Source organism: Triticum aestivum, chromosome 5D (genome assembly GCF_018294505.1).
Source record: "Triticum aestivum cultivar Chinese Spring chromosome 5D, IWGSC CS RefSeq v2.1, whole genome shotgun sequence".
In the NCBI taxonomy this organism is placed as follows: domain Eukaryota; kingdom Viridiplantae; phylum Streptophyta; class Magnoliopsida; order Poales; family Poaceae; genus Triticum; species Triticum aestivum.
The window spans coordinates 473,227,008-473,237,403 of record NC_057808.1 but is presented as its reverse complement, the minus strand read 5'-3'; the positions used below and the strand labels follow the sequence as shown (position 1 = coordinate 473,237,403).

Below are 10,396 nucleotides of genomic sequence, written 5' to 3'. Positions count from 1 at the left end.
AAGGCCGTCGCCCAAACGTTGCTGCTGGATACAGAGCAGCTCGCGCTGGAATCCAGCACGGATATCAAGTCGATTATATTAATGCAAATTTTGTTCAAATTGAAATTCAAAGTCACAGCCGTCCCGATTCCCGAGCGCACGCCCGTGTAGCCTACCGGTGGCGGCTAGCGGCCCTAGACAGCTCCCCGTAGCACGAAGCACCTGAAACCAAAACCTACCATAAAACTCCGCTCACCGACACGTAGGTCCAGGCGCCATTGCGGGCCTACCGTGGCCCACTTCGCAGCGAGTTGCGGGGGGCTTCCGGTAACGCCTTTCCAAATCTGAACTAGCCGTTGCGGCCCCGCCGGCCTCACTTACCCCCGCCCGCTCCGCTCGCACGAGTTCTCTCCTCCTTCGTCCTCTCCCCTCCCCCATTCGCCACGGCGTCATCCAGCGAGCGAGGGCGCCCTCTCCGGTCTCCCCGCGAGCGCGCCTCCCGATCCACCTCCGCCTCCGCCTCCTCCGAGGAATTCCGCCCGCGGCCGGCGCTCTCCTCCCCCGCCTCGCTCGCCGGGCAGCGACCGGCGCGCGCCGCGGGCGCGGAGATCCCTCCGAGATTGGGCCGACTTCAGTCTTCTGGTGACGAACCCTAACCCCCGCCTGGATTGCTCCTGCAGTTTCGTTTCCGTCGTTTCGCTTACGCTGACCCAGCCCCTTCCCTGTCTGCAGTCTGTTCCGGATTTTGCTTGCTGCCTGCGCGGCGCGGACTGCCGACTGATAGCAGCTTCTGTTTCCGGGGGAATTGAGGGCTTCAGCAGCATACCCAAGCTCGCCAGCCCGGTTTCGGTAAGCGATTGCGTTGGGCTCTCCGGTAACCCACTTACCAGCGTTTGAGATGCTTTTGGATTTACGAGAGTTCGGCCGGTGTCGATGATTCCTGTTATTTTTGGGGCGTGCTTAGTGACCGTAGTTTGGAATAGGAAACTGTGGCATCTGATCCTGACCCGCGCGAATGCAGCTACCACATGTCTATCAGGAAATTAGTTTGCATCCGGATTTGTGCTCGTATTGTTCAGTGGAAGTTGGATTAGAGGGCCATTTAACCAGCTAGAGGAAATGCAGGGATTGATGATTCGAAATTTGGGGTCGTTGCTGGCCAGATAGCCGTGTAATATTCGTCATAAATGGTGAAGTAAAATCTGATACGCTTATTTATTTCTGTCGTTGGAACTTAATGACTGTTTATTGGATTGACCAGCAACCAGAGGCACCTAACTGTGCAGATCGTAGTAAGCACCATATCCTGCATTCTTTGAAATTGTTTCCCACATTGTCAGTATTAGTGTTTTTGATGGCTGATCGTTGTAGCTCTTACTTCATTTTATATCCGTATTACTCTTCAGAAAATTGAACCTGATAATTACCACTGTGCCTTTCCGCAAGAGTTAAGGCTGACTTCTTGTTTCCCAGCCTTCTGGCTGCAGTTCAGATCGTAGGACTTTGTACACCAACAAGAACTAAAAGACATGGCTGCATCAAGGCCACCAAGCACCCCTATGTCAAAGATTGAGCGTGCACCAACCCTTACCCCTGGTGGTAGCTCCAAGTCCAAGGAGGAGAAAATATTTGTCACGGTTAGGGTGCGACCATTGAGCAAGAAGGAGCTAGCCATGAAGGATCAGGTTGTGTGGGAATGTGCTGATAGCCAGACAATTCTATACAAGGGTCCCCCACAGGACCGGGCTGCACCCACCTCTTACACTTTTGGTACAATGTCCAGAGATCAGATCAATGGATTATGTTGTCATGAAAGAAGTGATCTTCTCTTTGACTAATTAATGCCTATGTATGCCTTGCAGATAAGGTGTTTGGGCAGAGTTGTCAGACGGATCTGGTTTATGAAGATGGAGCTAAGGATGTTGCCATGTCTGCATTGACAGGCATTAATGGTAGATTAGTGCTTACTTTCAAGACTGGTGCTAGTGGAATGATCATCTGTAAATGACCTTTTTCTTATCTTTGTTTTGCAGCCACTATTTTTGCCTATGGTCAGACTAGCAGTGGCAAGACATTTACCATGAGAGGTGTGACAGAGAGTGCTGTTAGTGATTTATACAAGCACATAGAAAATGTGAGTTTTGTGCATCTTCTGAAACAACAAGTCTGTAAAGACTGCTACAGGTTTGTAAGACATAACCATTTCTGGCTTTTGTCTATTGCTTAGACCCCCGAGAGGGAATTTACTATCAAGATATCTGCTATGGAAATCTACAATGAGGACGTGAAGGATCTTTTAAAACCTGGCTCTGGTTCCCTTCGGCTGTTAGATGATCCTGAGGTTTGTTGGCTCAATCAATACACTGTCTCCTTAAGAAATTCCCCTTCATGATGTAATGATCTTGTAAAAACATATTTTGGTTTCACAGAAGGGACCCATTGTGGATAAGTTGGATGAACAGGTTGCCAAGGACAAAGAACATCTGAGGCATCTAATCAGCATTTGTGAAGGTTATTACTATTTGTGAAGAAATATGTACTGTTAATTATGTGATATTTTGTTACTGATCTACCAAATAACTGCAGAACAAAGGCAAGTTGGGGAGACTGCACTAAATGACGCTAGCTCACGCTCCCACCAAATCATTAAGCTGGTATATGAGAAAAACATTTCCGGTTTACATTCGACCTTTCAAAGAAAAATGTATTGAGCAAAGAAGTAATGTTTCTTTTGTGTATATATCTCTATGCAGACAGTGGAGAGTAAGCTCCGTGAGGTATCAGGCTGTGTCAAATCTTTTGTTGCCAGTCTAGTAAGCATACTGTCCTACTTTTAATTTTGGCATATGGTATGACGATTTTCGTTGTCCATGGTCGTAACAATTGGTTTTTGCTTTGTTTGTAGAATTTTGTTGACCTTGCTGGAAGCGAACGGGCTGCACAGACACAAGCAATTGGTGCAAGATTGAAAGAAGGATCCCACATAAATCGCAGTTTGTTGACTTTGACTAAAGTCATCCGGAAGCTAAGGTCTGATTATTTGTAAAGGCACTTCTACATAGGAAATTTGGTCCAGATGGCTTTAATAGCTTTTTCTCTGCATTCATTTGGAAACTAGTTCCCAAATTACTTGGGTGCACTATTTCTATAGTCTTAACTCTAGCTACTAATGAACATATTTTTACAAAGGCATTTTATGAAGTGAAAGATGTTATTATGCACCTCTAGTTTGGCCAATCCCAACAATTTTGAGCGAGTCATTTTGTGTACATGAAAAATTCCTCTTTTGTTAAACATCTCATAGTAATAGATACTTGGGTCTGTTGGCTAAATGACTGAAAGTTCAAACTATTGATGACTAATAAACAGTAGTTTTGTTATATTGCAGGGTGGTAAAACTCATCATATTAAACTAAAACTCATCATATTAAACTATTACTAGATGGTTATTTCACTCAATTCAATTCATTTATGTTACCTACAATTTTTTGTTCTCATTGTACATTTAATAATTTATATCAGTGTAGACACATTCTAAATTAGAATATCTCACAGATTAGCAGCATGAACCATGGTAAATACTTAGATAACCAACAAAATGATATGGTCACTGCATTAAGTTCAGTTTGCCCCTCCATGTATTTTTCTAGTGAACCTGTCAAATATCTAAAAGATGCTCCAAATTTGCATAAACTATCATTGATGCAAATAATTAGTACTCTGTACATTCTTTGGTTATACCTGAGGAAAATTTCATCCTTGTTGGAACTTCAAACAGACCAATTATTATTTATTTGAGGATTCTCAATTATAAATTTGGATTGCAGCTCCGAGAAAAGAAGTGGACACATACCATATCGGGATTCGAAGCTAACACGCATTTTGCAACTTTCTTTGGGTGGGAATGCAAGAACAGCCATCATCTGTACCATGAGCCCAGCCCTGACATACGTAGAACAATCTAGAAATACTTTATTCTTTGCAACCTGTGCCAAGGAGGTCACAAATACTGCAAAAGTTAATATGGTAAGAGCTGTGACTATGAGGGTTTTTTCACACCCTTGGTTATGGAAACCAACTTACTGTTTCATTGTCCATACAGGTTATATCTGACAAGCAACTTGTGAAGCAGCTTCAAATGGAAGTTGCTAGGCTGCAAGCAGGACAAAGAACTGCCGACCATGCCTCCCCGTCTGAGATCCTCATAATGGAGAAGGACAGCAAAATTAGACAGGTAAGGTGGTCTCTGACCAAGGATGAAATGCTTGCTTTTACCTTTTGAGGATTCACTGTATTTAATTTTGCAACTGTTCTAATATAATAGAATGAACCTTGCAGATGGAAATAGAAATGGAAGAACTCAGGAAAGAACGAGATAATGCACGTTTGCAACTCGAAGAATTACGAAAGAAGATGGGTGACAAGCAAGTAAGATTTTTGCCTTTTTCCCATCAGGAACATATTTCTTCTGCTGTTAACTAAATATTTTCCAAATCCATCAACGTATTTCTTCTGCTGTTAACTAAATATTTTCCAAATCCATCATTTTCTTTAGGGGTGGAATTCCTTCGAGTCGCCACAAACGGCCCGAAAGTGCCTCACATTTTCTGGGTCACTACAGCCTAGTAGAATGGTCAAGATAAGGAATTCAATCAGGCAATCATCCACTGCTCCATTTATGCTAAAGCATGAAATTCGCAAGCTCGAGCAGCTACAGCAACAGCTTGAGGTTGAAGCGAACCGAGCTATTGAAGTATTGCACAAGGAGGTTGAGTGCCACAAACATGGCAACCAAGATGCAGCGGAAACTATTGCAAAACTTCAGGCAGAAATCAGGGAGATGCAGACTGTTAGATCTCAGAACAGAGATGTTGAGATGATTACAGATGAAGGAAATGGGTCTGATCTGAAAGATGAAATTACCAGGCTGCATATGCAAGGTAGTGACATTGCTAAACTTGAGGCGAAACTAGAAAATGTACAGAGGTCTATTGACAAATTGGTCATGTCACTTCCAAATGCTGGCACGCAGTGTAATGAGTCGTCCACAAAGTCCAATGCGTCAAAAAAGAAGAGGAGGATGCTTCTTCCACTGGGCGTAAGCAACCTGAACAGACCAAATCTAGCACGAGCGCCTTGCTCTCCTGACTCTTCTACCAGAACTTTGGAGCCAGAAGTTGAGAATAGAGCTCCAGACAGTCACACTGCGTCTCATGAGGATTCAGGAAAAGCTACTCACGCCAAGAGTGAAGACACTGGAGATATATCGTCGCGTGATGAAGCGCCGCGCAACAGGGGATCCGGCTCAGTGAACATGAAAAAGATGCAGAGGATGTTCCAAAATGCTGCTGAAGAAAATGTAAGGAACATCAGGGATTATGTGACAGAGCTGAAGGAGCGGGTGGCGAAACTTCAGTACCAAAAGCAGCTGCTTGTCTGCCAGGTCTTGGTCTTGCGCACAAATTCACTTGTTGGTCATCCTGGAATTATTTTTGTTTTTCCTGCTAAAATAGTTCCCTTGAAATGTCCTTGCAGGTCTTGGAGTTGGAATCTAATGAAGGCAAACCAAATGACATGGAAGAAGATCCACAAGAGAATGCCGGATGTCTACAAGACGGTCCTGAGTCATGGGAGAGATTGTTTAAGGAGCAGATGCAGCACATTATCCAGCTTTGGGATATCTGCTATGTATCGATCATACACAGGACCCAGTTCTACCGGCTATTCAGGGGGGACACGGCAGACCAGATATACATCGAAGTTGAAGTCCGAAGACTGTTGTGGTTGCAGCAGCATTTGGCTGAAGTCGGTGATGCAAGCCCTGCTGCACCTGGTGACGAGCTTGCAGTTTCTCGAGCCTCAAGGTATATATGCTGCCTGTCATCTTATCTCTGTTTTACAGATTATGTTGGTTAACTCTAGAAGCAAGGTGTTGAAGAGTGCTAGAAAAGAGAGGTGGTGTTGAAACCCTACTGCGATGAGCTTTAGTCATTTCAGTTAGCTATCATTCAACGACCACAACCTTTTCTATGATTATGCACAGATTTCGTCATGTTCATACTTCTCTGCTAGTTAGCCATTATTCCACAACCACAACCTTTTCTATGATTGTGCACATATTTCGTCATGTGCATACTTTCTGTACTAGTTCACCATCATTCAACAACCACAACCCTTTCTCTGACTAGGCACATATGTCGTCATGTTCATACTTCTGTTCTAGTTAGCCATCAGTCTTTTTTTTATAGTTGTAGTTGGCCATCAGTCAATATGCACATCCTTGTCTATAATGTAAATGCAACTAGGCCAAGTCAAAATGTTTCGTCAGTCATTACTGAATGTCATACTATAATTTTTTGCACAATTGCAGCATCAAGGCGCTGAGGAACGAGCGGGAGTTTCTGGCGAGGCGGATGGGGTCCAAGATGACGGAGGAGGAGCGGGAGCGGCTGTTCATCAAGTGGCGGGTGCCCCTGGAGGCGAAGCAGCGGAAGCTGCAGCTGGCGAGCAAGCTGTGGACGGACCCGGACGACGAGGCGCACGTCGAGGAGAGCGCCGGCATCGTGGCCCGGCTGGTGGGCTTCTGCGAGGGCGGCAACGTCAGCAAGGAGCTGTTCGAGCTCAACTTCGCGTCGCCGGCGGCCAAGAAGCCGTGGCTCACGGCGGGCTGGCACCCCATTTCCAACATGATCAGGGAGAGGGCCCAGCTCTGGTGACTTGCCCGGCTCCGTCAGGCCGGCCATTGCCGGTGAGGGGAAACAAGGGTAGGTTTCGTCGTGTCCATGCTCCGGACATGATGGCTGCTCTTGTTCGAGGATGGTGTAGATATTGAATTTTTGGGAGAGCTTATAAAAAGTGATGCAAAAGTATTCATTTGGCCACGTCTCTCTGTCTTCGTTCTGCCACTATCCCCGAGGCCGAGGGTGTGGGGAAGATGTTGCCAGGTTGGAAGGCCAAACATATCACCCATCCGGGCCGCATCGAGCTGCTGCGCTCGCTGCATTTGGCATGGACCTTTTGCCTCGAAAATAAATAAATTTGCATGGACCATTTTATCAGCGAATGGCGATGGCGTGCAGTCCCATACTGCCTGCCCCGCTGTGCGACCAGTACTGCCTGCCCGTCTCTTCTCGAAGGGGGGTCTGGACTGTCAAGCATTGTTCCTGTAATTAGCAGTGACCATTGCTGCCCGCCCGGATCCCAGGCTGTTTCCGTGCCACTTTGTGGCACCGGACCGGATCCCTTGTGCTGTTTGCTTTTCCACTTCTTCCCAATACATCGGCCGGCATGCTAAAAAAACCCTAAAATATCGTCTGATTAAGAACATGTACAGGTGGATGCCTCAAACCCGCCTCATACATCCGGACGGGCCACCCGGTCATTGTCTAGTCACGATTTTTTTACCCATACGAACACCTCAAACGCCCGGGCTGATCGGCACCCCCATAGATGGGGCGGATATGGGGGCGCCCGGGCACACCCGCCATGTCGGACCCGGCTCACGCTGGCCCACCCGACCCCACATAAAATCCTCCCCGTCCGTTCGTCGAACCAAACCCTAGCCACTTTAGTCCCTTCCACCACCCAAACTCATCTCCGTCTCCTTCTGGTCGTCTCCGGCATGGCGGGCAGCAGATCCGAGTCCTTCACCTCCAGATCCGTCGACCTCGAGCTCATCCCATGCGGCCCCGAGGAGGAGATGGTCGTCCGGTTTACGCTTCGCCGCACCCAGGGAGGAGGCCCGTGCACGGGTTGTGCGGTCCGTTTGGCGTCCGAATGCGCTGGCGGGCGCGTAACCTCTCCGGTGGCGTGCCCATATACGGGACGCACCATCGTCCCACCAGGCCATGGCACGGCGTGCCCGCCGTGCAAGGCACCGGGCGCGGGAGGTGGAGTCGCATTCTTCGGCGCCCCGTATGGCACATCAGTCCGGGCGACACAACCGCATCATGGTGGACACCGGCGGCTCGTCCCCCGACGGATCCGTCATCGATCTGACGTCCACCGGCACCCAATGGGTTCCGGGATCCGACGAGGAAGAGTAGGGCATGGGAGACGACGACGCCTTGAGGGCGACTGGACCAACACTCTGAGGGGCTGAGGGGCGAAGCCAGCCGCCGGGCGGGCGGGAGCGAAACCGGACGAAGCTCCCGTCAAAGATCGTTGTGTTGCATGTAATAATATGGATTTGAGGTTTCTAATTTAAGGTATCCGGATGTGAAATGCATTTTTTGAGGGGTGACCGGTCGTTTGAGGGGCCAGATTTGCCAAGTCCGGCTATAGATGCTCTAAGAGCATCTCCAACAGCCGCCCAACGCGCCGCGCGCTAAAAACTACTTTGCCGCGCGCCCTTTGCCTGGTTTTGCGCGGCCGGCAGCGCTGGCTCCAATAGCCACGCTAAAATGCAGCGCGCGCGTGCCGCTCCAGCAGCGCGCAAAAAATGCAGCGCGTGCAACTCGCCGGGGCATTGCATATATTGCATTTTGGACACAAAATGGATTTCAAACATTCAAAATGCAATGAACATGACATATAAATTTCACACAAACAAGTTGATGAATAAAAGTTCATGCCCACAAGTTCGAAATCATACCCACAAGTTCATCCAACCAAGTTCAAAATGCAAACCAAGTTCATGACACAAACGAAAGACACATCAAGCCTCGTCCTTGTCTTCGTCCTCATCTTCGGAAGACGATTCTTCCTCCTCCGAAGATGATTCTTCCTCCTCGTCATCATCTGTCGCGCACCGCATCACGTGAAGCTCGGACGGTGTTGGCAAGATCTTCAACGGCATCTTCATGGGAAGGCGTGTGAGGCACACCGAAAGACATTCCGCCCATGGCGGCCGGAGGTGGATCCATGCCTCCCATGAGATAAGCAAAACTCATGCCTCCCATGGCGGCCATAGCGTCGGGGGGTGCTCCAAAGCCACCCATGCCTCCCATGGTCTCCATGGTAGCTCCAAAGCCACCCATGGCACCTAAGCCGCCCACGGTACCTCCGAAGCCACCCATGCCTCCCATGGCGCCAAGGCCACCGCCACCCATTGCGCGAATCATGGCTCTTTTTTGGATCAAGACTTCTTCACGGGCAAGATTGACATACTCCTTTTGCGCCTCATTGAGGATAGATGTGTCCAAGAAGAACAAGTGATTCTCCCATTCCAACAATCTAGTTCGCTCCTCATTGCTCACCTTCCTCTCCTCCAAAGCCACCTTCCTCTCCTCGGCCGCCAACCTCCTCTCCTCGGCCGCGACATCTTGGTTCCTTGCCATTTACCTCACCTTGTTGGCTTCTTTTCTTGCCTTCACAATAGCTTCCATAGCATTTTTGAGCTCATCATCTCCTTTCCTCTTCTTCTTTTCTTTTGCGTCTTTCTTGCACCCATCCGGTCGTTTTGGCTTCGAGTATGAAACCGAGTTGGGTGTGGGGCTTCTCTTGCCGTCATCACTTGATGCATCATCCTCCTCCTCCTCATCATCATCCAACTCAATTGTTCGCTTGTGTTTGTTGCTCAAATCCAAATCATCCAAATCATCACGCTTCTTCCATTTCTCATCATCCTTCAACACTTCATGGCAATGAGGCAAGGTAAATATCCTTCCTTTCTTGATCTTCCCCTTCTTGGTTCTCTTCTCCTCTCCTTTGAACAAGTTTTGTGCAATGTTGTACTACATGAAAACAAAGCAAGTTAGCACTTCAAACACCAACAACAAGTATGATGAACATGGATGAAATGCCACTTACTCTATCGTCCTCATTGGTGCCACTTGGGTTCAACTTGTCAACCGTCTTTTGTGCGGCCACCCACTTTTGACAATCCTTGTTGATTGTCGACCACCGGGACCGAAGTGATCTCCCGGAGCATCAATGAGGACACTTGCATCCGCCCTCAATAAGCATCTCTACTTTGATCACCTCCAACGGATGGATCCCTCGACACTTGCAACCAAGTATTGCATAGTAAGATGTCTTCGGCGTTGGTGTAATTGCCCGCTCTTCCTTTCGGCGCGTCGACAATGTCCTCACCATCCTCGTCCACCTCGAACTCATGGTCTTCGAAATGCATGTCATTGGTTTGAGACCAATGCGAATTGTTGGAGCCAACACCCATAGTTGACATGTATGCATCATCGTTGAGACTACAAAATATATAGAACAATGCAAATAAGCTATCTATATGAATGCATTCAAAAAATAACAAGAAAAGAAAAATTGGAAAAAATTTCTACCTTTGGGACATATCGTCGAACACGTTGTGCGCGTCGGCCGCCGGCTCAACGAGTGAGCTCGCCGGCGCTTCGGTAGCCGCCGCGCCCGTCACATGCCCTGCAAGCTTCTTTCTCCTCGCCTTCGAGGTGTCGGAGCCGTCCGCCACATTGTTCTTCTTCGCGGATGTCTTGCCCTTCTTCGG

At 48.0% G+C, this 10,396-nt stretch overlaps 1 protein-coding gene across 1 annotated transcript; it reads left to right on the top strand.

The window, feature by feature from the left end:
- Positions 1-370: 370 nt before the first annotated feature.
- LOC123122896 (kinesin-like protein KIN-7A) lies at positions 371-7,034 on the top strand. Its single transcript, XM_044543270.1, has 16 exons — positions 371-621; positions 712-828; positions 1,453-1,749; positions 1,842-1,931; positions 2,013-2,113; positions 2,207-2,320; positions 2,409-2,490; positions 2,566-2,633; positions 2,733-2,792; positions 2,885-3,009; positions 3,807-4,005; positions 4,082-4,213; positions 4,318-4,407; positions 4,535-5,422; positions 5,515-5,843; positions 6,350-7,034. The coding sequence occupies exons 3-16, from the start codon at positions 1,509-1,511 to the stop codon at positions 6,693-6,695; spliced, it is 2,865 nt and encodes a 954-aa protein (XP_044399205.1). The 5' UTR covers positions 371-621; positions 712-828; positions 1,453-1,508; the 3' UTR covers positions 6,696-7,034.
- Positions 7,035-10,396: the final 3,362 nt, after the last annotated feature.

Coding starts and splice junctions, on each gene's coding strand:
- LOC123122896 (XM_044543270.1), top strand. CDS start 1,509: ATGGCTGCATCAAGGCCACCAAGCACCCCTATGTCAAAGATTGAGCGT. Junction 2,491..2,565: donor TCTAATCAGCATTTGTGAAG/GTTATTACTATT, acceptor AAATAACTGCAG/AACAAAGGCAAGTTGGGGAG. Junction 5,423..5,514: donor AGCAGCTGCTTGTCTGCCAG/GTCTTGGTCTTG, acceptor ATGTCCTTGCAG/GTCTTGGAGTTGGAATCTAA.